The sequence below is a fragment of the Syngnathus acus genome, chromosome 8 (genome assembly GCF_901709675.1).
Source record: "Syngnathus acus chromosome 8, fSynAcu1.2, whole genome shotgun sequence".
Lineage (NCBI taxonomy): Eukaryota > Metazoa > Chordata > Actinopteri > Syngnathiformes > Syngnathidae > Syngnathus > Syngnathus acus.
In genome coordinates this window covers 2248055-2275746 of record NC_051093.1, presented here as the reverse complement: position 1 = coordinate 2275746, position 27692 = coordinate 2248055, and the positions used below count along the sequence as shown (strand labels likewise).

At 48.5% G+C, this 27692-nt stretch overlaps 2 protein-coding genes across 3 annotated transcripts; both read right to left on the bottom strand.

Annotated features, from left to right (window-relative positions):
• Nucleotides 1-460: 460 nt before the first annotated feature.
• On the bottom strand, nt 461-16829 carry lrrc4ba (leucine rich repeat containing 4Ba). The gene is made up of 3 exons (XM_037256332.1): nt 16398-16829; nt 5575-6062; nt 461-3507 (listed from the first exon to the last, which is right to left on the bottom strand). The coding sequence occupies exons 2-3, from the start codon at nt 5812-5814 to the stop codon at nt 1591-1593; spliced, it is 2157 nt and encodes a 718-aa protein (XP_037112227.1). The 5' UTR covers nt 5815-6062; nt 16398-16829; the 3' UTR covers nt 461-1590.
• A 2108-nt stretch (nt 16830-18937) lies between these two features.
• Nucleotides 18938-26248, bottom strand: med25 (mediator complex subunit 25). Of its 2 annotated transcripts, XM_037256329.1 has the most exons (20): nt 26051-26248; nt 25599-25739; nt 25474-25519; nt 25235-25359; nt 25059-25157; nt 24819-24939; nt 24603-24750; nt 24367-24491; nt 24176-24251; nt 23805-24067; nt 23621-23722; nt 23221-23306; nt 23097-23154; nt 22914-23021; nt 22591-22767; nt 20505-20615; nt 20237-20308; nt 19555-19722; nt 19364-19484; nt 18938-19272 (listed from the first exon to the last, which is right to left on the bottom strand). In XM_037256329.1, the coding sequence occupies exons 2-20, from the start codon at nt 25733-25735 to the stop codon at nt 19169-19171; spliced, it is 2247 nt and encodes a 748-aa protein (XP_037112224.1). In that variant the 5' UTR covers nt 25736-25739; nt 26051-26248; the 3' UTR covers nt 18938-19168. The 2 variants fall into 2 exon arrangements, with proteins under 2 accessions (XP_037112224.1, XP_037112225.1); XM_037256330.1 differs by lacking the exon at nt 20237-20308 and having other exon boundaries at nt 26051-26247.
• Between the last annotated feature and the right edge of the window lie 1444 nt (nt 26249-27692).

The following is a 27692-nucleotide window of genomic DNA, read 5'->3' as shown; positions in this document are numbered from 1 at the left end:
TACAAATAGTCTTTCTCAGAGACACACACAAGTGGTCGGGGGTCGGGGCTTACGAGTCATTTGCAGAGTTTATGGAGCGAACGGCGACACCTTGATGAGGACTGTCGCAGCGGCAACTGTTGCCATGGAGACCTGATGATGATGATGATGGGGTGGAAGAGGAGGATTCGGGAGGGGGGATGGGCGGCTGTTGAAGTTGATACTGTGGCATTTATTAGGATGTCATCATGGCAACGAGATGCTGACATTCAAAAATCAAGGAAACCACAGCCAAAGTTTGCCATAAAGAAGTAGCGGACATTCATGCCCGACATTTGACAAAACTGGATCGGAAGCAGGTATGCTCGAGCCGAGCTAAATAGTCAAGCTTTTTGGATTCAGCCATCGGCCGCTTGACAATAAAAAAAAAATACCTCACACAAAAGTAAAACCAAAACAATCAAGAAAACAGCCACGAGAATCCAGCTGCTGCCATTTTGTGTGCCAGTTCTTTTTTAATTTCCAAAGTGACCTGGGCTATAACAGAATATTGTCGGCATAATTAGAACCCGTGGAATCATCTAATTAGAAGAACAAGAACAAGAAGAGTACAAGAAGAAAGAGAACACTTTAAAAAAATAAGAAAAAAAAACAAGAAAAGCAAAATGCAAAAAAAACCACTCAATCATCATCATATTTTTTCTTTTAAAAGAGATCTATAAGTTTATATATTTTTTCATTGATTTGTCCTTTTTTGGGGGTGAATAAAAAAGTCTGTTTTTAGTTTTTTTTTGTCCCACCGACAAGTGGCGCTTACCTTCGGAAAACCTCCGTCATCGAGTGAAGTCATCCTTCCATAATCTTCAAATCCTGACGTTTTTCTCCAGCCGCCATTTTGTGTCCGTTAGAAAAAGACCCTCAAGTGTACAAAAAAAGAAGAGCGAACGGCGTGATAATAACAATGCTAATGCTAACGCTAACACGTGAATCCAAAGATGGTGATTAGCGAGCAGCCTTTTGGGACTATGTACACCGTGAGCTTATGCCACTTCTTATTATTGTCATTATCGTCGTCATTATTATTATTATTGTTTTTGTTGATGCTACACAGCACGCCGCCGCTGACCCTGTTGGTGTGAGCGCTGCCCCCCACCCCTAAAAAAAACGGGCCTGACTAGAAAAAAGAAAATAGATTCATCCAGCGGCCATTTTGAAAGGCGGACCACAAGGACAACGATTTTTTTTCCAAGATTGTTTAAATATATTCTTCACACTTTCTACGTCGGCGGCTTCATAAAGATTCTTTATAATTTATTTCTCCCAGTGAAAATATATTTACCGTTCATATATAATAATATCAAGTACTTTTTGTTCTTTTTTCTTATCCTTTTTTTATAGCTCTGGTTTGTCCACGAAGCCACGTGGAGACGCATCCCGTTATTCCGTCCACCTAGCCGGTCCGTAGAAATAATCCACAAAAGATGCGACATCCATTTAGTTGGCTTGACTTGGGACTTTGGCAAAAACTAGAGCTGCTTGTCACCTGAATGCGGGTAGGAGCGTGTGCTCGACGGGGCGACGTGGGGCTACAGGGGGGCTTCATGGGTTCCCTCAGATCTGAGTCTCTTGTACGTTCTCCTTGGAGCCGCTCTTAAAGAGCAGAGGCTCGTTCTGCCCTTTGGCCATGAGGCCCTTGAGGGAGCTGTGCAGGCTCAGCTGGGGCAGCGGGACCGGGGTGGGCAGAGTCCCCAGGCCGCCGACCAAGGAGCTGGGTACTTGGGAGCAGGACATGCTCATGTTCTGGGAGCAAGGCAGTGGGTTGTTGTTGTTGTTGACGCCAAGTCCCACCATGTTGTTGCCCAAGTGGTGTGTCTTGTAGTAGTTGAGGTGCTCCGAACGAGTCAGGTGCGGCAGGGTGACGGCGTCCGAGTGGTGCCGCCTCAGGCTCTGGCCGCCCCCGATTCCGCTGCTTTGCGTCAAGGCGCAGCCCCCCGCGATGCCGCCGCCGGCACCCCGGCCACCGGCCCCACCGCGCAACTCGTCCTCCACGTTGATGATCTCAATGGCCCGGGCGGGGCCATGGTGCTTGTGGAGCTGGTGCTGCTTCCTCAGCTTGTAGAAGACCACCAACATCACCGCCGCCATGAAGGTGATGGCCACAAAGCAGCCGATGATAATCTTGGTGGTCTTCATCACGTCGTCAAGGCCGGAGAAACCCGGCTCGGTGATGGGTACGGTGAAGGTGGGCCGGGTGGCGCGGGGCGAGGACCAGTCAACAGACAGTGAGGAGGCCGTAGTCGGGATGCTGTCTGGCCACAGATTCCCAGAGGGCGTTGGTACCGGGAGGACTCGGATGAAGGTCTCGTTGATCGCCACCAGAGCGGACTCCTCTTCTCCCGGCGTTTCCACGCTTTCCACCGTCACTGTGGTGAAGTAGGTGTAGTTGACGCTGACGTCGGCGGCAGTGACGTTGAGCACGGCGGTGGCCGTGGTGTTCCCGGCTGCGTTGGTCACCATGCAGGTGTACTGGCCCGTATCGCGCAGGGTGACATTGGTGAAGTTGAGTGTGCCGTCGTGCAGCACCGAGATCCGCACCCGGTACGAGCCGTGGGTCATCAGCGTCCCGTTGGGAGTGATCCAGTTGACCGAGGTGGTGGAGGTGCTGGTGCGGCACTTGAGCTCGGCCGCCATGCCTTCGGTGACGTTGAGGTCGGTGGGCGGCTCCACGATGACGGGTGCGTAGCAGGTGAAGTGACTCTGGTCCAGCTCGCCGATGTATTTACCCTTGAGGAAGGGCGGCGCGTGGCAGCGGGCGCAGCAGGTTGTGTTGCTGGGCACCGTCTCCTTCAGCCACCAGCTGAGCCAAAGCACGTCGCAGGTGCACACCCAAGGGTTGTGGTTCAGGTGCACCCGCTCCAGCTGGTGTAGCGGCGTGAAGAGATCGTGCGGCAGCGAGTGTAAGGAATTGTGGGACAGGTTGAGCTCCTCCAGGTTCTTCAAGTCATCAAAGGCGTTGCGTTCAATCACCGACACCTGCGAGTGCATCAGCCACAGCTTCCGCAATGAAGCCAAACCCTGGAAGGACCCGGGGCGGATGATCTCCAACCGGTTCCCTGATAGCTCCAGCTCCTCCAGCCGCACCAGGGCCGTCAACTTGGGTATGTCTTTGAGTCCGCACATGCCCAAGTTCAGGTACCGCAGGTTGACCAGACCCACAAAGGCGGCATCCGAGATAAAGTCCAGCTTCTTGAGCTCGCCCAGGTCCAGCCGGCGCAGCGAGGGCACGCGGTGGAAGGCGTAGCCCGGCAGCGTCTCGATGGGGTTGTTGCGCAGCCACAGCTCACGCAGCTTGCTGAGGTACTCGAAGGCGTGCGAGGGCACCAGCGTGAGGCGGTTGTCAAACAGCTCCAGCGTGTTGAGGTTGGGGAGGCCATTGAAGGCGCCCACTTCGATCTGACGGATCTGGTTCTTGGAGAGCTGCAGGATCTCCAGGTGCCGCAGGTGCTTGAAGGTGTCCGACTTGATGACCTGCGGGGTGACCACGCAAAGTTACAACACTGACGATCTTTGGCAGTGGAACTCTGCGATTGACTTTTGCTTTATACTTTGAAATGTTAGTTCAAAAAACGACAGGAGGCGGAGCAAAGGCCGGCCCGTTGAAACTGCCATTGATGCTGACATACTGGCCAAAACGGAGCAGGAAGTGGGCCTTTTGGCTTTTAAGCAGCCATCGTAGGTGAATTTCAAGACTGTGACTGAAATTTTCAAGGTTTTTTTTTGCCCCTGCTACCTTATGTAGGCACAACGAGGCATCAAAGTTGGATGATCATTTCAAGGATTTGCCATAAACCAGCGTTACAGAACGGATTGTGTTCCACTTTAGGGGTTGCAGTGTGTGTGTGTGTGTCTTGCCTAATCTTGCTGCGACACACACACACACACACACACACACACACACACACACACACACACACACACACACACACACTCCTGGAATTGAGCCACCTCCGCCTCCAAATGTAGAGCAGGAAGTGGGAGGGAGGTGTTGGGGGCTGGTGGGAGCTGTCAAGGCTTCACCGCAAGGGTCCTCAGCCGAGCAAAGCAAAAAATAAGCCGGAGAATCTAGGATGCCTTCAGGTGTTAAAACATTTTTAGATTTTTTAATCATTTCAAGAGGCGCTCCGGGATACGAGCGAGCAAATCGGAATGTATCCGCTCCAAAGGAAAACTAATATTGGAAATTTTGTTTTTGGTGTGCGGCAGCTTGTTTCAAGTCCCAGAAGAGATTTTAACGTATGGAAAAGGGACATCTACACTACCGTTCAAAAGTTTGGGGTCACAAAATTGTTTGGATGACCCCAAACTTTTGAACGGTAGTGTAAATATTATTATAATAAAATATTATGAATTAAATATTATAAATTATATCTTGTATTTGTATAAGATTATATATAATCTATGAATGTAAGTATACATATATATTATAAGATTTTTTACACAGAAGATTATATATATAATCTATAAATAATTATCTAAATAAATATATGCACTACCGTTCAAATGTTTGGGGTCACCCAAACAATTTTGTGACCCCAAACTTTTGAACGGTAGTGTATGTCAGAACCCCCAAAAGTCGAATCGTGTGGACTTTGATGGAAATTTTGGTGTTACATTTGCCTTAAAGTTGAAACAGAATCAAATCAAACTCACTAGATTTCATTTTGGCCAGCATCATTCAGCTTTTTTGTTACACTTATATAAAATTTTGGACATATTCTCCCACATTTTGGTGAGCGAGTAAGAATGTCAGCGCTCACTGCTGCCTCCCGAGGAAGAAGGTGGTATTACAAAGCCAAGCGACCAGCTATCTCCATAAATCACAATCTTTTTTTTTTTCTCCCTGCCGACGTGTTTGTAATTACTTCTCTCGTAAAGCCGAGTTGGTTTTTAATTGAAATCATCTGCGTGGTTTGCAATCAAGCACGCGGGCAAAAGTGAGCCGTTTGTGAGTCGATATGTAATATATAAACTCTTAATTGGAACATGTCTGACGTTGTTGTTTATCGTCGCCAGTCAATAAGTGGCACGCATATTTCTCCCGGGGAGCATTTTTATGAGCGCGACCGTAAACATAACACACAGCGATACACCACAATAAAAAAAAATAAAAAATAAAAAAGCCTTTTAAATGCCTGTTTGGGATTTTTGGATTAACTTGTCAATGTTCACTTCTTCCAACTGCACTAGAGACGGGCGAACAAACGGAAAAGTAAAGCTGGAATAATGGATGAAAGCTCTTTAAGCCTGCCGGAGAACTAAAAGAATCTTTCATAAACTCAGAGTGTGGCGCATTTATGTGACAGCGGGCTGCCACGAAATTTGGACCAATCACACAATCAGTTCAGTGAGAAAGTTTAGGATTTAAGATTTTCCCTGAAGAAAACATCTGACTGAATGAGATCATTGATTAAATAGACAGACGGTAGAGTTGAGAACATTCATGCCAGGAATTCTGCGTTTCCGACTGTCCCTGAAGATACACGGCGGCGTCAATGGCGTTATGATTTGGGCGTGTCCCTGAAAGCACCACCTCACCTGGATGGCGTTCTCCTGCAGGTTGAGGTATCTGGTGTTGACGGAGATGCTGTCCGGCACGTCGTCCAGGCTCTGGCGGGTGCAGATGACTCGGCTGGCTTGGTTGGAGCAGGAGCAGCGGTCCGGGCACGAGGACGACGAGGCGAGCACCGCCGCCGCCAGCGCCGACAGGAAGTAGAGCAGCGCAAAGAGGAAGGGGGAGGAAGGGCCGGGAAGGCAGGTCAGCGTGGCGATGCGCATGGCAACTGGGTCATGACCCGGCGCTGCGATCCAAAGGTGCGGCCCACGTGTCCGGAAAAGCCTCGGGGGATCCTTAATCCCAATGCGCCACCGTTTAATCCCGCATGGCGCCTCTGCCGCTTTGGCGCCGCTGCCGATCTCTGCGCTTCTGCTCTGGTGAGCCGTGGGAACATAGAGCGACGCAGATAAGCAGATGTTATTCCCTTTCTGCCCACGCTCGTTTGGGGAGGACGCAAAGCCGGGTGTCACTGAGGATAAACAACAAAGACAAGAAGAGGGAAATTGACATACGTATTTGGAAAAGAAAAAAAAAAGTTTCACCGACGCACGCGAGTCTCTTTTCTGAGCCATTCAAGAAAACGGACATGAAGTCAGCCATTTTGAATTCTTTCAGATGTGCTTCCTGTAAAGCAAAAAATGACAATGAGCTGCCGACACCAGTTTCATCAGTGGACGTGAAATTGGGCGGACATGTCCGTCATGCCAAGATGCACCAAAAAGTCTCAAAGACCCGTGACCGAAACTGAACAAGTCAGCCAGCCATTGTGATTTGAAGCGACATGTTCGTGCGATGCCTCTGGAAAGCTTAACAGATCAACATGAGGTTGGCTATGCTAGTTTGTCAAGACACAACGTACACAAGAAGAAAACGTCTTAAGGACCCGTGCAGCAAGTCTGATGTTGCAGCCATTTCAGACAAATGCTCAAAAGAAATTGCACCTGACACCAAATTCGGGGATGGACATGAGATCGAGTGGACCAATCAAAAATGACAGAATACACCAAAAACTCTCATGACAAGGAATTCATCTGCCATTTCTATCACAGCAAGACAGACAAAAAAGTCTCAATGTCCAATGTCCCGTTGCCATTTTGGACAAAATTCAAGGGGGGAATGCGTCCAAGCGAGACCCTGTCGGAAGACGTTATACTCGTCAGGCCCTGATCCTGAATTGCAAGGATTTTGCAGGGTAGCACGCAGCGACGCAAATAAGCAGACGCGATTCCCTTTCTTCCCAACGCTTGTTTGGGAACATAAAGCCCGGCGAGGAGTCGGCGAGGAGGAACAACAAAGATGAAAAGAATGAGGAAGAAGAGAGCGTATCAAAGGCCTTTCCTTTCTCACCATCAACAATGCAGACATTTAGAGCGTATCAAAGACAAAGATCTTTCGGAGCTATTGTGTCAAACAGACGTAATTGTTCTTGGCAGACTAACAATCCCAAAGTTGGACTGTTTTGATTGAATGAATGGGGAAGGCTCATACACTTTTTCCTGGAAATGCTGAAACATATAAATGGAATGGCAATGTGCAAAATTGAATTCAACTCAAGTGCAGATCACCACGCAGATCACAGTTTTACAGATGGCCATTAACTGAACACAACAAGAAGTGGACTGTGAACCAAAAAAGAGAACCAAATAAAGCACATTTCTTCCTAACAAACACATTTCCAATAAAAACACCTTCTCCCCTTTCTTAATCATGTCATCCTTCCCAGCCCGAAGCGATGACACCGCCAAAAAACCACAAGCACAAAAGGAAGCTCAAATGCTAATTGTTAGCCTCAGGGAAGACGCTAGCCTGCCTGCTTGACTGCCGCAGCCTGCTTGATAGCTAAGCTAACAGCGTTAGCACCCTGGATGGAAATGCAGGCAGGTGGCCTGCCTCGCCTCGCCTGGCCCGCCCCGCCACGCTGCACAACAGGCGCTGACGCGTTTTATTTGACATTTGTTATAAACGACGACTTTAATGATGCCACTTGGACATCGCCAGGTGAGGAAAGAGCGAAGGATGATTAATCTGATGGATGGAGGAAAAGGAGGAGGTGGAAGAAGAGGGAATTATCAATGGCGTAATGGATGAATACTGAGCAGCTGCAGAGGAGGAAGACGAAGAGGGGGGCGAACATGAAGCGGGAGTGAAAGGATGATCGGGGATAAAGAGGTGGTATAAATAGAGAGAGACATTCAAAAAAAGGAAAGGGAAAATTTTGGGATATTAATAAGCAGAAGGGGGACAACGAGAAAGTGAGAAATGGTTGAGAGGAGAAGGCGGTTCGAGGGAGCTTCGATGTGATCGATAATCATTTTTAATGAAATCTTAAGATCAGTATTCTTCTCGTTGTTCTGACAACGCATCAATATCGATGCTACCCCTTTGTTTGGTATCGGTGCAATCGCGTCAGGTATCGATACTATGACAAGTTTGATCATCAACGGTAAAACATCCATATCAACCTATATGCTAATAGTATCGATTCATGTTTTTAGGTATCGATGCACATTTTTGGGTATTGATACACTGCATCTGAGACCACCATAAGCCAGAGCAACCCCCGATCTCCAGTGGCTGGCGAGTAGACATTACAGTGACCTCGCATTTTGACGAGACATTAACCCGCTAACATGTCACACATTAACCCTTTGACACACACACACGCACACGCACGCACGGCGCAGCCCAGCTTCCTCTCCCAGCTTTCCTCCGGCTCACTGTGCATTCAAATGTTCGCCAACAGTTACCATGGTAACCCTATTCAACCACCATCCAGCTGTATCCCACTGCCCCCCCCCCCACCAGCCACCTCATTAGCAGCCCAAACACATGCTTGTACAAACGACACGGCCTGAACATCGTCACACTGCCGCCGCGACCGCAAATGACAACGTTGCCGTTTGCTAGCGCGACAAGTGGACGCTACGCAGACAACATTGCGAGCTCATTACAAGAGATTGCGGTCAATGTTTTTACGAGGGCCCAAATTGTGGGTGGCATCGATGTCACGCTGCAGCTAACATCATATTTAATGCTTACGGTGCGTTTGAGGACAACATGTAAAAATGTGACATTTAGTATAGCATCCAGCAAGCGCGTGGATGACACAGTGGATTTGATGTTTGTGTGTTGTGAGCGGAGAAATGTAGGCACTTCACTTCCCGTTATTCCCAACACACCCCCTGGCCTGCAGACATTCTGCTCGCTCACTCGCCTTTTTGGCGTCTCTTTCTCTCTCGCTCGCACTCCCCCCCCCCCCCATTAAATCTCACTGAAATATTCCAGACGTTGTGCTCATGCTTTAGTGCGTTTAGCGTGCGGGCCGTAATGCACGCTGACATATTTCATATCTTTGGATGCATGACAGGAATTCCTAATCACACACAAGCTAAATGTTTAATGGCCGATGTGTCGGCTGGAGGAGGTTAAAAGATGTCTGCACGTGTTTGATCCCGGGCCACGTCCCGGCTCCGGGATTTGACTTCCTAAAGAGCAAATGCGCCGCTAAAGTAGACAAGATTACACATTACCGCTTGCATTGTAATTGGAATCGGTTGTATTCTACTTGCAGTAATGGCAGTCACTTGTGTCACATTGCATCATAAATGAAGAGAATTGAATTGTATCAATTGGAGTGAATCACATGGTGTTGCATCAAAATCGGAATGAATCAAATTATATTGAAGTGTATGATACTGCATCACAATCGGAGAGAATCGTAACCATATTGTGTCATCAATGAAGTGCTTCACACCAGAATTGGAATGAATTGTGTTGTATCAAATCACATTTGGAATGAATCATATAAAAATTGGAATGGGTCATATTTCTAGATTTTTACTGCGTGCGTGGATGTGAAATGTGAAAAGCGTTATCGTCATGTTGGCCAAATGATGCTAAACGTCGCAATGTTACCGCTTTGTCTACCGGACGTGTGAATCACCAGAAACACGGCAAGCGAGACACTCCGCTTGTCAGACCGCTTTGCGGGTTAAACGTTTGCCCCCCACACCCCCCCCTTTCTTTGCCGCGTCCAGTCGAGCGTGAATGAGGACCCAAATCCATCAGCCGCGCTCGGATAAGGCGGGAATACCTGGATGATCCCCCGGGAACCATCGTGCGGCGAGGCGCTACGTGGAGGCAGAGGTGATAGAAAAGATTAGACAAAATCGACTTCACCCCAACACCAGCCCTTTGCCACACAGACTCAAGCGTGCACCAAAAGGCAATGTTTGGCTAGGCCCGTTAGCTGCCGTAGCCTTGTGTCTTCCACACATTAGCAGTCATAATCTGTGACGTACTAAAAGTCTCCATTAAGGGCGAGTTGAGAGCCACTTCCTGTGTGTGTGTGTGTGTGTGTGTGTGTGTGTGTGTGTGTGTGTGTGTGTGCGTGTGTGTGTTGTGTGTGTGGTGAATCAATGGTGGTATTGATTAAAACGGCGTGATGGAATCCATCATGTCAGAGCGAGTGCGCCGCTAAACGCATTTTAATAAAACGTTAATGGATGGAGTGGATGGATTCAATCAGCGGCTGGCAGCTATGCCACAATGTGCCACGTGATGTGACATCATGTCATATCTTGTGACACATTGCCTCCGATTGTGATGGACTGCCGCACTTTGTGGCTTGGCTCCGAATGGAAGAGAATCATCTCGTAATTGGAGAGAATCATATTGTAATTGAAGTGAATTCTGTTGGAACACCACCAGAATTTGAAGTGAATCGAAAGTAAAGTTGGCAAGAATAATTCTGTAATCATCGAATCGTAATCGTAATTAAAGAGAATCTTATTGCATCGATATTGAGGAGAGGATTATCCTGATTGGAATGAATTATGCCACATAAAATTGGAGTGAAGGGTATCACATCCCATTATAATCAAAGTGGTATGAATATTTTTTCCATCGGAGTAAGAGTTGTAGCGTCAGAGAAGTAAATCGAATCGTATTCATCATAATCGGAATGAGTCTCACCGTACTGACACATGTTTTGACATAATGCAAAAGATTGTGACATATATCGAGGGGAACGTCGTCCGCTCAAGTCCGATTCCGTCTCGCCGTCCCCGTGGGGCGGCGTTCGGGACTCGCCTCGCTTCGCGTTGCACGCCATCTTCACCGCGCCGTCTTTTCTCAGGCTCGCCAGGACGTTATCGACAGGCTGAAACGTGGAAACGAGGCGGCCCTCGGGGAGTTGCCTTTGTCCATGAACTGGAAAATAACTAATCGATGATACGTTGTTAATCATTTTGATTGATTTCATGTGGTGCAAACTAGCTTCATGGAAACGTGAAGTGACTTGTTGAAATTAAAGACCATGCACTCCAATTATGATACGTCACGCTCCAAATAGAATAGGACAGGGGTGTCCAAACTTTTTGCAAGGAGGGCCAGATTTAATAAAGTGAAGGGGCCCGGGGGCCAATAGTTTTTTCAGACATTTTTTAACTACAAAAATTTCATGCAAATACACACTGTTATAAAACAAATTTCATTGTCACAATTGTCTTTATTTTTCAAATGACAAAATAACCAAATATAAGCCATTCAGGCAGATGTGAACAACTCTAAAAACACAAATTCTGCCTTTCATTCATATCTGAAGAGTCAGATATAACATTGAACAAACTGTTTGAAATACCTTACATTTACACGAGTTTAAAATTATTTTTGCCTCATGAACATTTTAAACAGGAGTTATAAGTAATGCAAATTTGTCTGTTATTATTAAAACTTAAAACAAGTGAGGTTTGCGCTTGTCATTTACAATATCTTTCAGAAAGTAATAGTTTGTGTCATGTCTACAGGTTTATAACATCAACAGTATTAACATGGCCACTTCGTAATATTTAATATTAAGTAATATGTAATTTATATTTAATTTTGACTCACAGCCCCGCGTTAAGAATCGCTGTTGTGATGCCATTTCAGCTTGGAGCTGCTTCACTTTATCAGCGCGGTTACTCCCTGTTAGCTTGTCGTATGTCTCAGCATGTTTAGTCTACTAGTGCAGGGGTGTCAAACTAATTTTTTTCGCGGGCCGCATTGTAGTCATAATTTCTTTCGGAGGGCCATTATGACTGTCAGACCAAATAAATGTATGAGCACCTCATATTACATACAGTATAAGCTACAAAACAAACTGACAAATAACTCGCTTTCAAATCAGACGAGTAAAAACTGGTCAAATATTTAAAAAAAAATAAAAAATTAAAAGTGAATGACACGAATTTGATGCACAATTTGTCTTCGCGGGCCACATGAAATGATGTGGCGGGCCGTATCTTGCCCCCGGGCCTTGAGTTTGACACCTGTGTACTAGTGTCTCTTTAGGTTGAAATCCTTAAACAAGCCAACCGTCTCATTAGAAATTAGACAAACACAATTGCCTTGATTTTCAGCGAAGAAGTATTGTAATTCCCATTTCTCTTGAAAGCGACGGCCCTCAATGTCAACTGTCCTCGTTTTCTTTGCAGTCGCCATGGCAGAAATGAGCGGCGAGGGGTGGTGCTGCCACCCTTTGGTAATAGGAAGAATTACAGGTTCAAGTTTCTTTTTTTTTTTTATATTCAGTTTGACAGTGCAGGCGGTCCATAAATAATACATTATAAGACCGAAGCTGCGGGCCATATGATATCTGATCGGGGACCGGATTTGGCCCGCGGGCCGGACTTTGGACATGCCTGGAATAGGATGTGTTCCAATTAAATATGATACACTTAATATTAGAATATTTATAATGTGATCCATTTTGATTCCAAATAATGATACGATATGATACAATTTACTCCAATTCCAACATCGTTCGGCAGAGTCCACGTCAATTCTGAGCTGGATTCCTATTCCGACTCAATACACTTCAATTATGCTACCCTCCGATGACACGATTCACTCCGATTCCAATACGATTCCAATACACACATTCAGTGTGATGATTCCGCTCACTCCAAATTTATTGTGGTGCACTCCAATTACAATACGATGCGATTTTCTGAAGAAGGCTACAGTTCAATCCAACGATGAGACTGATTACGCAGCGGTGTGTCGTGCCAGATCTCTTGAAGCTACAATTTCACCGCCATCTTTTAGCTTTAGATGTGCAAAATGGTACACGGCAGAACATCGGCGGGCCTCCTCGTGGGGCTAGTCTATCGCAGTTCACGCTGGTCGCGGTTGCTTATAAACATTTCAAACCTTTCACTAACCGCTAGGCAGAATTGACTTGGGGGGGTTGAAAGATGAAAACGGGGGCAACTCGCAGGCGCTCTGACTTTAGGCAAGAATGAGCACAGACGGAGAAGAGGACCAAAACACTGATAAAGATGACGAAGAAGAGGAATTAAATGAAGAGGTGGCGGGAAAAGATGAGGACAGAGGTGATGAGGGACAAGACTGAGATGGTGAAAAAGTTGAGGACAAAGAAGATGACGAAGCGGAAGGCAGAAAATGAAAGACAAAGATGATGAAGAGGTTAAAGATGACCAAAACAAGGAAAACGACCCAAACATCAAAACCATTCACACAAACGCTCATGAAAATATGCGTGTGCAATCTTTGTTGTTTTCCACACATGAAATATTCAAAAGTTGCTGAAAAGATGCACGCAGGCCTACGGCGAGCACGTGCGGGAAAAAAAAAAAGACACTCAAACAAACGACGCCGGTTGCAAGTGGCTCAATGTCAAAGTCCGCGTCAAGGTCAAGCGCAAACAAAAACACTGATATTGCGGGAAGAAGAGAGTATGCAAATGTGGAAATGAGAAGTAATTTGGGAAGCAAGCAGCAGTTTACACGTGCTCGCATTTGGAATGCAGGACACACTACCACATCAATATTCACACACACCACATACATCGCCTGCATTACCATAAAAGACACGCAGCGGTTGAAAGAAACAAGATCGGCTGAAAGCACTTTGAAAAAGTAAAAAAAAAAAAAAAAAAAAAAAAAGTAGAAAGGTAAATACCAACCCCCCCCCCCCCCCCACACACACCTCAACGAGCAACAAATGGCGTCCGGTCACCAACATGTCACTCTTCAGCGACCTCTCTCAAGATGATTGACGGGCTGACTAATGTGTGACCGGATCAACAGCGACCCTGTATGAGGACGCAACCCCCCGGGCCACCGGATGATGGACGTCGCCACGGCGACGCGGCAAGCACATCAAAAGGCGAGAAGAGGGAGACGTCGGGAGAGACGCTCCTCCCTTCCTCGAGGCGGAGGCGCGGAGGCCGCTTTCGTATCTCCTCGCTACACACGCCATGTGCAACATGGAAGCTCTCAGGGGGTTGCCACGGTAACCACTCGCCATCTTGCGCCGCCATCATTCCAGCTCTAAAATGAGGCACTGATTTATTTATTTTTTTTGCTAGTCAAGGTTAAGTTCCAATTTTGACATGTGAGGGGCAGCAGTTCTGCTGATTTGTCAAAGCAACACTGGGCCCATTCCCAAGATGGCCGCGCACATGAAAGTGGCTTCAACTTCCGCAACGAGGAAAATGTGCAAATGGGGCAAAAACGTGTAAATAAAACGAGTCGACGCTATGAGGACACATCTTAGGTCTCGAGCAACAAATGGTCTAAAGTGTGCCCCCCCAACATCTACCCCCCCCCCCCTCGTGACATCAGCACCCAGATTAGGCCTTATCTGGTCCAACAGTGCTCCCGTGCTGCGCCTGGGGCGCCTGGGAAAGCGAGCAGGTTGACTCACAAGTAACGCAAGAGCGCTCGGCTTCTTGCCATCAAGGCGTCAGTGTTTACATGCTGAGCGCTGGTAGCGGGACCGTCGGGACCGCCGGGGTCGCCGGGGTCGCCGGGGCTCTTATGGCGTCACTGACCCTGAAAACAATGAGCGCCAAAGGTGGTCTGGTGGGCCAAAGCAGAGCTGCAATGCATGCTGGTGCTTGAGGGCCAACCTGATAACAAACAGCACTATGCTAGGATTTATTTGGGGAAAGAAAAAACAAAACAAAAAAAACACTATATTAAATATGGTTCAAAAATTGGTAAAGTGTGCTAAGACAACGATGCAGAAGAAGTGACGTAAAATGACTCTCCTGCAAAATGAGCAAAAATGGCCCACTCAAGTTCTGACTCAATTGGATGCCTTTTAAAATTAAAAGCAGTTTTCTTTTTGCAAGAAATAATCTAGAAAGACAAAGTCTTGTCATCCGTCAGCGGCATCAGTCAAAGCGACGAAGACGTCAGCGCCTCTCTCTGGTTCACTCGCCCGCCCTGATTACGGCAGCCACTTTTTCTGCCATCCATAATGTCGGCTCCTCTGCTGCTGTCTGGAGCAGCACACATTGTATACGCGCACAAACGCACGCACTTTCCCACATAGCAAATTTAGGGCAAGTGTCACTCGGTTTGCATCTTAATGCAGCAGCGGCGATCTCCCTTGCACGTCATGCGGCCTACCTCCAACTCCACTCCAAGAAGCAACGCATCCATGGCGGGAAAGGGCAAATGTGAAAATTCAGGCGTCGACTTTGACAACTCCCCTGTTCCCGTCGGTACCTTTCATGCAGAACCTCTGAAGCGGGCGGAATTGAACACCTCCGCCATTCTATGCCTTTCACACAGACGCAAGAAAAAAGGGTGACTGAATTGCCATGTGAAGGGGCTCTCTGGTAAGCGGGCAACTTTAACTCCACCATTTCGTGTTGTTGCTCTTCCAACAGAACAACTCGTGTACGATTGAACGACATCTGCATGTGATGCAACACGTTGCCATCAATGCAAATCAAACACCTTCGCCTACAAACAAGTCACCTCTACACAATTTGAGCCCCCCACCTGGCATACCCCCCCTCTAATATTGCCCCAGTGCCCCCTTACAACCTCCCTGACGCCCCCATTATGACACAGTATTCCTTCGTAAGCCCTCATCTATCTGCTCCTTATTCCCCACTGGGGGGTTCTTCAAGACCGGTGGAGGAGGGGGAGGTGGGGGTGTCTCCGACTGACTCACATGCTTAAGCCGGCACACACGCAGCGGCCCCGCAAGGTGCCTGCGCAATTTCCTGCGATCATCACGGCGGAGGCGAGCCGGGAAACTGATTATCTGCGCAAACAAGTGCGATTAATGGACGACGGCAGAAAGAGGAGGGGTAGGAAGGAGGAAAGGGAAAGGGGAAGGTGTGTGTGTGTGTGGGGGGGGGGGGCTCCTGGAGGCTCAAGGTGCGCCCATCACAACTACATTGAAGGGGGGGGGGGGGGGGGGGGGGAAATCTGTTGAATTCCGAGTATGCAAATCAGTTGACTCTTCACACGTACACTTAGGAACTGTACAACACACACACAATAACTACGCCAACCAAACACTAATAAACATGCGCTCACACACATCCGCTAACTAGACAAACCAAAAACTAATACACATGTTCACACGCACACAAACCCACGCACACGCATGATACAAACACCCTAACAAATGCACTCACACACTGACATATATTCTCACACAAAACAACACATTCATCAACAAACACACACATGCTCTCACTAACAAATACACACACGCATGATACAAACACTTCAAAAAACACACACGCACGCACACAGAACAACACACCAGCATACACACACTCACTCTCCCTGTCAAACACACCCACTCATTCTCGCATACACACACATACCAATACACACACGAACGCACGCAACATCATTCCTGGATTTCCGAGCCGGGACGGCGCGGGATGCGGATAATTGCATTGACAAGTGTTTCTGCGCGGACGCCATCCATCCTCGTAAGGAAAGATGGACTTTGAGGACAGGACGGACAGACAAAAGCGTCTCACCTTGGCGGGAGAAGAGGCGGACGATGATGACGGCGCCGGCGGGGAAAGACGCATCCTGCACCCATGCAGCGCTCTCACGGCAGCAGCGGCAGCGGGGACGTGCTTCTCTGCAGAGTGCCCGCCGTCTTCCTCCACCTCCCTCGCTCTCTCTCTCTCTCTCTCTCTCTCTCTCTCTCTCTCGCTGGCTATCAAGCTCTCTCTCTCTCTCTCTCTCTCTCTCTCTCTCTCTCTCTCTCTCTCTCTCTCTCTCGGTTGAGGACTCTGGAATGCACGTGAGCTCCCTGAGCACCTCAAAGACAAGACGAGCAAGTGGTGGTTAGGAACGATGACGGTGATTAATGACGGCGTGAAAGTGTTCCGGGCGGCGCGTGCGCGATTCCCACGCACGCGTTCTGCGGGTTGCGTCACGTCGCTTACCGGAGCGGTTGCCGCGGCAACGCCCACGCGCACTCGGCGCGCCGCGCACGCACGCTCCCGCGGACGCGCACGCTCCCGCGGGCTCTCTCACACCTTCACACAGGTGGCGGCTTGATGGACTTCACATCTGTGTTGCATACTGTATGGAATGAACCTGTGAACTGCGATTCCAGGCCAGGACCTTGAAACTACCGCCCATTTATTATGTCCGACGGGGCTAGAGCTCACCGCTGCCCAAAGTTGATAAATAGCAGTTGACGGGTGTCATAGATTGGTGGACTGTTGCGCAACACAGATCAGTTCAAAACAGCTCAACTGTGTATTGCACGTGTGCCTTTCGTTGAGATAGCCAAAAGTAAGCTTTGAGATAGGTCAGAACCTTCCAGCAACTAAAAACAGTGATTGAATACCGACGACAAAAGAAGCTTGAGGACTTTGCTCTGCTGTGCACCTGCATCACATCTGTGTTGCTACGTCCACCAAGTGCAAGTTCCTGTTCGCGTGCTGGGAAAGCAGCCGACCGGTTCCGCAGTTCACCGAGCTTCCGAAGTGTCTCGGAATTGGCCCAGTACGAGCAACAGGACGAGCAACCTGTTCTCCCGTTGGAACACGTGACCGCTGCCGCACAAGTCCCTTGTGCACTTAACGAGCACAATGTAATTGCTCATTAGTCGAGCCCCCCGCCCCACCCCACCACGACGACACCGCCACTCCCCTTACACGCCGTCTGCAGTGAAGCTCCGTCGTTATGACGCCTCACACACAGCTGCAGCTTGTTTAGTGGCTCCCTCAGTGTGGCTGCTATTAAATTTCCAGTCACACAACAGTGCAGTGGAGATCCCTCCCCTCTCCGTCGCCCCCACCCCCTGCCTTTCACACACACACTCTCCTCTCCCTACTTCACTGTGTGTATTATGGTCATTCCGGATGTCTCCCTCCTCTCTTGTCACTCTTCCTCCAACCCTGGCTCGACACCCCTCCCTCCATGCCTCATTATTTAAATAAGCACACACACACACACCTTCACCCACATCCCCTCCTCTTGCTGTTTGTGCTGCAGAGCCCTTTTAACGCACAAACACACACTCACACACAACGCATGGGACTGGAAAAAGATGGCCGCCGGTGTTTGGCTGGAAGCGCCTCGGGGCGCATTTTAGAGCCTTTGCCTTAAACACAGATGCCGGTCAAGGAGGGGCGGTTTTCACACAGCAACGTCTGGGAAGCAGATCATTAGGTTGGACAAAAAAGTTTCTGTGACGTAGAAAATACAGGGCAGGAGAAGAGAGTCCCGGGGGCTAAGTGTCACACCCCCGTCCCGGCTTTACCTTTCATGCATCCACACAGCCCCATTCAAACTTTTGAGTGCAACCCTGCTGAGCACTCTGACGCACTCATCATTTTTGGCTTGGCTGGGAACCTGAAACTGGAAAGCGCACTGTACCTGTTTTTCACTGTTTGTGCTGCACAAAAGGGGCCTCAGAGAACAATGTCTGGTGCCGCTGCAAAGCGTAGGAGTGCACGCGCAGCCGCTAATAGCGATGGGGGCAGGAAGATGGAGGTGGCGAGACTGGGGGGAGGGGGGGGGGGGTTGATGCCGTGTCGGACTCCGAGGGACTGATTAAGGCATGAGCAACAGACCAATGAGGACACCTTGTGAGGGGGGCCTAGTTAGGGGTACTTAGTGAGGTGGGCCAAGTGAAAGTGGTGTAGTGATAGTGAGAGGGCTCTAAAACGGGGGAACGAGTGAGAGGACACGAGTGATGGGACCTCAGTAAGGGGAACTTGTGAGGGGGTTCTAGTAAATGGGTCCGAGAGAAGACCCTCAAGTGAGGGAGCCCAGTGAGGGGGGACTGGTGTCCATCTAGAAGAAGAAAAGAGGGTGAGGGGGGGCACCATGGTCAGCAAAACAAGAGCCCACTGTCGCCGTATCCTAGCAACCATCTCCAGGGTGACGGGCAGCGACGTCACTTCCTGGTCGGCCCGATTGGCGGCCGAGCGACACCATCTGGTAGGACTACTTGGCTCGGCTATGCGTGGCGGGAGGGGGCAACATATTGGAGCGGTTAAAATTAACATGCTGACACTGTTTGGCCGCAAAGACAAAAAAGCACACAGCCGACTGCGTTTATTTTATGAAATTTTAATTGTTCAACACCTCGACATGATTACTGAAGCCTCGCTACTACTTCCTGCGTGCGAGAGCAAACCAAACCCACGTTAGCTTCACACATTTCACACACACTGTCCCGCTCATCATCCATGTTGTAATTATGTCCAAGTTTTGAAAAAAAAAGCAAAATACAAATACAAAAGAGTCCCAAAAGCGCCAAAGTAAGTCCAAGATTTGACCCTCAAACGAGATCCATGAGGATTTCGTCCTCCATTACGCTGGAGACTTGGGGCATCCCGGGTTGGGGTACGGCCCCCCGCTGAGCTCCGGACATCAGCATTTGACCTGCGCGCACACACAAGCACACGCATGAGGCACGCTGACATCTCACAAGCATAAAAAGAATCTAAACAGCGAATTACTGAATGAGGCTAACCTGGCATGGGCTGCCGCCACTGCGCCTGCATTTGAGGGCCCGCCCCTGGCGCCGAGTGAACCATCTGCTGGCCGAGTCCCTGGTGCGACATCATCCCGGGCATGTGGGACACGGCCCCCTGCTGTCATGGCGAGGTGACACAGTTGAACCTCCACCAGGCGAAGGCGCTGTACGTCGGGCTGCATTCTTACCGGCTGCTGCTGGCTGAGGAGGAGGCTGCGCAGTTGCGGGTTGGCCCCTGGGTTGGCCAAGCGCAGGATGGGGCCCTGGGGCGGAGCCTGGCCGCCTTGCGTCACCTGGTTGGGCGGCGCCCCACTGACTGGCGGCTGGCTGTTGGGCCCGGCGGCTCTCATGCTCATCTGAGGTCAAAGTTCACGTCCGTTAGTCTCGCCCGCCGGCTGGGTTTTCACCCTCGCGCGCACTATGAATACGTCACGGTGCCATGAAAACGTTTGCTAGGAATACATGCATGTGGTTATAGCGTGTTGGCATGCAGCTGCAGAGCAAAATAAGAATGGAGTTCAAAGGCTCAACCACTGTTAACATGCTAATATGTACACGTTAGACATGTTATGGTACGATTGTGTGAGTATGTTCATTTCAGCGTGAATGTATGAATACCTGTGTGTGATTTTCTTTTTTATGGATAATTATGTGAAAATGTATGATCATGATTGTATCTCAAATCGTATCTCAAATCTTAATTACCCATTGAACAAATGGAAATGCTTTCAATCTGTTCCAGCCAAACCCCTAAAAAATGTCATGAGCTTAAATGAAGTAATTAGATACTTAATTGGAATGTAAAGAATGAAATTGGGTTCTTCTGGTTTGTGCAACATCATACATGGAGTCCATGTAAGATTCTCTCACCATGTTGTTCTGCCTCTGCTGCTCCTCCATCATATTGACCTGACTAACAGGGGGCATGCCCACCACCACCGACTGGAAAGGAGCAAGAGGAGCAGGAAGAGAAGAAGTGGCAGAAGGAGGAGGAGGGTGTTGGTGGTGTTTTGGAGAAGAACCAGAGTTCATTATGAGAAGCAAGTAGGGATACATGCACACAAGTCAGAAGCACCAGGCATAGCGTGTGTGTGTGTGTCTGTCTGTGTGCATGCGTGTTGTTGTTGTAGTAATCGACCTGCTGCCGCACGTTGCCATGGGAAACAGGGATGGGGCCAGGGGGTCGATTGAGGAAGTTCTGGTTGGGCGGAACTTGACCGGGCTGCATTGGACCACCACCGCCGCCCAACTGCCAGAAGAACAACAGCAGCAAAAGTATGAGTAAAGTCATTGTCTTCAAGACACTTCATCACATACTGATGACTGTTTACACTTTTAACACACAAAAACAGTGTTTTAATAAAACGGACGGCTGAAAATGAGGAATTTGACTAAAATGGGCTCAGGAAAATGACAAATGCATGAAAACAATTTAAAATGAGTTTTCTTTTTATAAGTCTGTGGTTGTCAAGCATGTTTTTTTTAATGACAATAGCATGACACACTGCCACCTGCTGGTGTGGAAGTCGAAGCCTTTAGCTGCAATTTACAAGGCAAAATTCAACCAGTCTGAATTCGTAATTAAGCCTTTTACATTATGACATTAAAAGGTAATGTGGGAGGAAGTAGCACATTTATGCAGGTTATTCCACAATCTATCAGTTAGTAGTCCTAAAAGTGTCATCATTTCAACTAATTGAAATCGCTCGAGCCTCACAAATCGCGGCGGTATGACGCAAACATGTGAGCAGACACGGTAATCCTTCAAGTGGCGGCCCCGGGACATCTGACGCACTTTCTAGGCAAAAGCATCGCGCATTAAGAGGGGCACGTGGCCCCGTCAAGCTCATCCCAGCGACTTGGTGTAAATTGAAATTTTAATTACGCCTCAAGATTGCTGCTGCTGTGGCGCCCTTTATTAGCGATGCAACACTGAATATGTGATGATACACAAGAGGCAGCGGGAGAGAGAGGGAGGGAGGGGAAAAAAATCATCATTATTGTTTCATGCATTCTGCTGCCTCTAAATGCTCAAGACGCACACGCACTTTGTCCGGATTTAAAATTAGCAGGATGACTAAACAACAAGCATCGCCAACAAGCAATACAAATAGAATTAGGGTAATATTATAGGGGGAGTTATTTTGCCGTACAGCATAGAGCAGTAAACAGGCCAAGGTAAGATTACATTTGTGCCTAGAGACACGAGCGATCCAACTTTTTCAAGATACGAGCCGTCGCACGGCCCATTTTGGTGGTGTTTTCACCCTTCTAGCAAACACAAATGGTGGAGCAACACAATAACAATTCTCAGAGGCTCATTGTGCAAAAGCAAAATGGCAGACTTCCTTTGCCTTTTCAGGCATAGTCTCTTCACACTTTGTTGTGGATCTATCTACCCACGATAGAGATGCCTGCCAGACTTCAAGTTGCCAAGCAAAACTGGCTTGACTTTCCGGCGAGACGACTGGATCCAAAGAGAGGCAGCAGAAAAAGTGTTTTTGCCTCCATCAGTGAGCCGTGGGGGCGGCCGATGAAGGCGGCTCTGCTCGCGTCCCTGCAGATTGGCACACTGTGTGCGCGGCAGGTCTCATGTAATATATGTGACATCTGCGCTAGCCGCGCTCTATTATTCATGGCAGTCCAACTTTAGCTTTGTCTAATCTTATCATTTTCAACATTGCTCAACTCCATGATTGGGCTTCACGCGTGACCGTTTATTAGGCCCTCAGACCTTGCCTGAAAAGGAAGAGGTTGACCATTTTGCTCCATTTTGGGGTCATTTTGGTTCAGTCCAGGGCTCCTAAAAACAGAAAGTAACCTAGACGAGTCCCCTGAATGTGCCGAAGCCACACCCTCTCAACTGTCAATCAAAAAGTGTTATTATGACACAGATAGATTGATGTCACTTTATTATGCATCTTTCTTTTGCCTCCGTTTGAACTGTGAAAACCAATCCACTTAAAGCAAAGAAAACCAAAAGTGCGCACAAATAGCCGGAGAGGTCGATGTTGGGAGCTTGTGTGGCTGCGCTAACACGAGTGCCATTAGCCTCTTGCGGGGATTCAGCGGAGTGCCCGCGTCGAAGGAAACGTCAATAGCCATGCAGCTTAAACACCAGTCAACTCCCCCGGTGCTCCTTGACGTCAACTCCTCCTCATCACCTTTGTCTTTCTGCTCCAGCGGACGAGCATGCCGCCCCCACGCCCCCCGTGAGCACTCACCGCGCGATGACTCTGGATCTGCTTGTGGTTGGTGATGACCTGACGGATGCCGTTGACAAATCCACTCTGGTCATTGGGGATGAGGCCCATGAAGATGCGCTTCTTGGACGAGTAGAGCAACATGAGGACCCGCACCTCGCATGGCGATGTGGTGTGCGGGAAATGGACGCAGCCGGCCTGAAAGCACAAGGAGAAAAGCTTAGCAGCTTGGATGTCTGGGGGAGAAAAAAGTTATTTGATTCTATTTTATGATGCTAAACCAGAAAAAAAGATTGTCTTCTCCACACCCAAAAATATATTTGGCAGCACAGCTTGAGACTTACAAAACCGTTGGCCATAATGCGGTAAAGGCCTTTGAGCGACTCCATGTCCTTATTGGTGAAGAGAAATTGAACCATTCGAGAGTTCCTGAAGAGCGGCCCCAATGTCGTCTGCAGAGAGAAAGCCAAGTGTGAGCACAAAGGCGGCGCTGGCGTGACAATGAGAAGTAGCTGAAAGCGGCTGACCAAAAGCTGCTGTGGGATCAGCTGCATGATGAGCTTCTGTGGCCACTGGTCCGTGTTGCTGTGGAGACAAAGGCATCAGCGACAAAGCAAAAGTGGCAAAAGACCCATGGCTAAGACCACTCACAGGTTCTCGCCCTGGTTAACTTGCACTTGACACGGCAGGGAGCGTGTTAGATTGGTGGTGGGATCCAAGGAGGCGGCTTTGGGCTTCTGCAAAAGGACGCAAATGTGATCAGCCCGCAGTACAACTCCAACACTGTTTTTTCTTCCAACACCCGCAGATCGGAATCTGCCAAGTCTCGAGGTGAAAGATTTCACGAGATAATTCGACGAGGTGCATTGCCGACACCTTCTATTTTGAGTCAAGGTGAGAAGTCAGCTCATTTTTAGGGTGAGTCAATACACAATAATTATTCTCTAAGTCGTTGATGACTTGAAGATGACTTCCACTATTTATAAAACTCAGAGAAAGACATCATTTGCATCCTAACTGTGATGGCGGTGTCGTCGTTAGAATGAATTACCTCCTGCCACTCCAGCACGCCACTCCATGCCACAATCTTGTTGGCCATGCCCTGTTGCTGGCCCATCGGATTGGGATTCCCTTGTGGTGCCTGCACACCCGACTTAAAAAAAAAAAAACACAGATCTAAATATAACTCCATCACTGAGTACACGGGGCTCGGCACAGCTGCTCAAAGGTCGAACCATGTTGGGCTGTCCTGCGGGCGGCGCAGGCTGGTTAGGCGCCTGCTGCTGCTGAGTGGGTGGCTGAGGTGGCTGATTGGGCGGTGGCTGGCCGGGCGGCACCACCGCTTGCTGCTGGTTGGGGGCGCCTGGCGGCTGCGGCATCATGGACTGAGCGGCTGTGGTGACGGTGGAGATGTTGGGCTGGTTGAGCTTCACCCCCGATAGCGACGGAATGGACGGCTGGCCGGCGAACGGCGGGCCCGCGTTGACCATCTCTACGACTGGAGGAGAGAGGTGGGATACGTCGGCGGTAATCATGTTTGCCGTGCAGTTACTTTTTCCCTTGTGCACATATGCACACGCGCAGACACAGTCAGTGGGCAACTCACATCGGTTCTTCTGGCCTTTAGCTGCCTCCACAACCATCTGTGCAGCCACCTGAGCAGCAGTCATGGTTGGTGGATTCTGTCGGCAGGCAGATTCAAATGGAAGACAAAGCAACGTCAAATATTTTAGCCACGGCAGCCAGACGCAAATCGGCGTGAGTTAAGACGGCCGACGCTGGCCACCGGCCAGGCACCTGGTAAGGATGTGCAGCGCTCATGGGGGGAGGAGCTTGTGGGCCCCCGACCATAGGCTGATTGACAGTCAGCGGCTGAGGCGGCAAGACAGGCTTCATAGGCCCGGGACCTCCGGCCGATGACACTGCGCAACATGGAAAAAATTTTATTTGCATACTTGATCACATCACGTTTTTGGTGAAAGTGTAGAGGTGATGAGGAAAAAAGAAGGATCCCAGTCACGAGTGTGACTTACCAGGCAGTGAAATGCCCCTGACCAACACCATGTCTGGGCTGTAGTCTGGATGAGGCTCCACAACGCCCCCTACTGGAGACGCCCGTTCAAACAGAGCTCTCAGGGCAGGCAGCTTTCTGGGGGCCACCACCGAGAAGTGGATTCCTCTCTGGAAAGAAGACATTGATGGGAACATCATCTGGCTCGCAAACATCACAAGGGCTCGGGAGAACTCACGTCTCTGATGATCTTGACCAGGTTGTCGGCGGTGCAGCCTGTGTAGCTGACGCTCTCCACGGCCGGAAGCAGGTACGGCGGAGAGTTACACAGCAGGACGCACACTTTGTGTGTCTGACCTCTGGTGATGGGAGGAGAAAAGTGACATGGCAGCAGGAACGTGTTTCTATTTCATTTATACAATGCATTAATTTCATGTGGCCGCCTATATGTAACCGGACTGTGTGTGAAGAATCTCACATTTGTTCCCGCATCTTCTTGAAGTCGTCAAAGAGCTGCAAGGCTACTGAGAGCCCTTCCGCAATAAGACTACAACTCTCTGCTCCGCCCCCCATGAATCTGGGTGGAAAAGTAGGTGAACACTTGAGATTCCCCACTTGAAACACAGCGCGTGCGTAGCCAAAAGGTGCACTCACTGGATGCTGTCGATCCAGGAGACAAACTCGAAAGCCGAGCTGGTGGGAGCGTGACACTGGACGTACGATTCGGGGGCACAGTCCACCGTGTTGAACACCACCAGGCCGTACTGAGTCCCCCCGTACTGGGGGAGGTCGCAGATGACAAAGAAAAAAAAAAAAGCAGAGGGATCAACACTGTCGTGGAAATGTTGCAAAGCAAGCTGCTAAATGTGAACAGATAATACGGTCGTTCTCACATCGCCTCCAAAGTCTGTTTCCGCTGGGGGTCCTCCATTGAAATACCTGCAGTAACGCATGCATCACTTGAACTATCCGCTTCTATACATGAGGCTCTGAAAAATGACATTAACGCTGGCCTTACTCAATAGCCGGAAGTACGTAATTCTTCCTGAGGGATTCAAAGTAGGGCCCCAAATTGGCTGTGCCCTCAATAACAAAGACCACATCAGCCACCTGGTTGCTGCCCGGCTTGGTGGAAGCCTCCATGAGGGACACCATGGACCTACACACAAGACACACCACATTATCAATTCCAATTCCATTCACAGTAATGATTGTACTTTAAAAATCTGAAGGAAACGCTGGGAATTGACAGTGACGTCACGTCAACAAAAACTTTGGCAACGTTAGCTCTCGCTGTCAACTGTTATGGCAGGCTAAGGGGCTCATAAGCTGTTCTTTAATATAACTTTTTTTCTATAAAACAGTGACAAAGAAGGACAAATAGAAAGCGAAACTACAGCAAGAACCACAATGAAATTTCTTGACTGACAGCAGCCATCATTAGCCAGGCGCCGATGTTTATAAACTCACGCGAGTCGAACCAAAATGTCCGTCCGTCCCGTCACAACATGGCAACGTTCCGCCACATTCACCAAGTTTCAGATGAAGCTTCTGGTGAGCTAAAAGGTGAAGTAAATATTCCAAACGTGTGAATCGGACTTGTCACAGCATGGCTAGTATGAGCGTTTTGTTGTATTTTCACCGGAAGTGGCGGAGGACAAACGTGAAGTGACGTGTGGGGCCGTCTTCTTCCTCCACTATTAAGATGCGGTATTCTAACTCTGCTGCTATCTAGCGGACATTTTAGTTTCCGCACCTCTCTCTTTTACAGTGAGCCGCGTCTTCCAATAGATGTCAGCAAATATCTGCAGTAGATCCACAATTTAAGTTCAGCTACTCTTTTCTACCTCCACCAGTTAAAAGTCCGTAAATAGGAACAAACAGACATGAAGCTCGCATAAGGCTGCTATACTGTACGATAGTAGCACATGAGCATTGGCGGCTAATGCCAGGCTTGTCAAGAGGCTCTATGCCACAGGTGTCAAACTCAAGGCCCGGGGGCCAGATACGGCCCGCCACATCATTTTATGTGGCCCGCGAAGACAAATTGTGCATCAAATTCGTGTCATTACTAGAATAGCAAATTGTCTTCACTTTTAATATCTTTTTTTCTAAGTATTTGACCAGTTTTTACTCGTCTGATTTGAAAACGAGTTATTTGTCAGTTTGTTTTGTAGCTTTTACTGTATATAATATGAGGTGCTCATACATTTATTTGGGTTGACTGTCATAATGGCCCTCCGTAAGAAGCTATGACGACAATGCAGCCCGTGAAAAAAATGAGTTTGACACCCCTGCGTAGAAACACCTCAATTCCCCACCCACCCACCCTCCTCCTCCCCCATCCCCTCGCGCGCTGTCTTCTCTCAGCTCACTGAACTGAGCCAAATGTCTTTCCCACTAAATTATATTTTTTTCCTCTTCTGCACGGTGGGAACGTTGCCATGGAGATGCTAACCCCCCGTTCCACACAAAGCATACGACAACTATATGCAAAAATGCGTATTACTGTAGTTCAGGGGCTTTCAACTGGTTTTGTCCAAGGGACCACGATCATAACCAAGAAGCAACTCGTGGACCACTGCTTTGGAATATTATTTTATACAGGCTATTTATTTGCATCTGTATGTCTGTTTTGGGAATCTTAGCCATATTTGACATAATTTGGATGGGTAAATGATTCACAAAATTAGCTGGCAAATAAATCAAGTCTAAATAATGAATCCATTTTATTAAAAAAAATGTTGCAATTCTTTTCCATTTCCAATTTCGCGGACCACCTGCAATACTACCACGGATCACTAGAAGACCGCGGACCACCGGTTGACATTGCTGTTAAAAAATAAATAGAGGGAAATTGTCAAAAATACTAAAAAAAAAATATTGGCGGAAATAATCAAAAATATTTTTTAAAAAATGCACATACAAGTCTGAAGAAATTATATTTTTTCCTTGTCCTTGACGGTGAAAACGTTGCCATGGAGACGCTAACCCTCTCACCCCTCCCCTCATATTTCTTCTTGGACTGGTGCATCGTTATGTGTGTGTACGTATGTGTGTTTGCGAGCCTGTCTATAGCGCTGTCCCACACACTCACACACACAACCCCCAT

Bases quoted from the DNA above. Each gene is read 5' to 3' on its own strand.
- lrrc4ba (XM_037256332.1), bottom strand. From the start codon at position 5,814: ATGCGCATCGCCACGCTGACCTGCCTTCCCGGCCCTTCCTCCCCCTTC. The intron at 3,508-5,574 runs GTGAGGTGGTGC...GTCACCCCGCAG, and splicing joins TGCAGGAGAACGCCATCCAG to GTCATCAAGTCGGACACCTT.
- med25 (XM_037256329.1), bottom strand. From the start codon at position 25,735: ATGGTGTCCCTCATGGAGGCTTCCACCAAGCCGGGCAGCAACCAGGTG. The intron at 24,751-24,818 runs GTGAGTTCTCCC...TCTTCTTTCCAG, and splicing joins TGGTCAAGATCATCAGAGAC to AGAGGAATCCACTTCTCGGT. The intron at 23,022-23,096 runs GTCAGCCGCTTT...TTCTCTCTGCAG, and splicing joins TGATCCCACAGCAGCTTTTG to ACGACATTGGGGCCGCTCTT.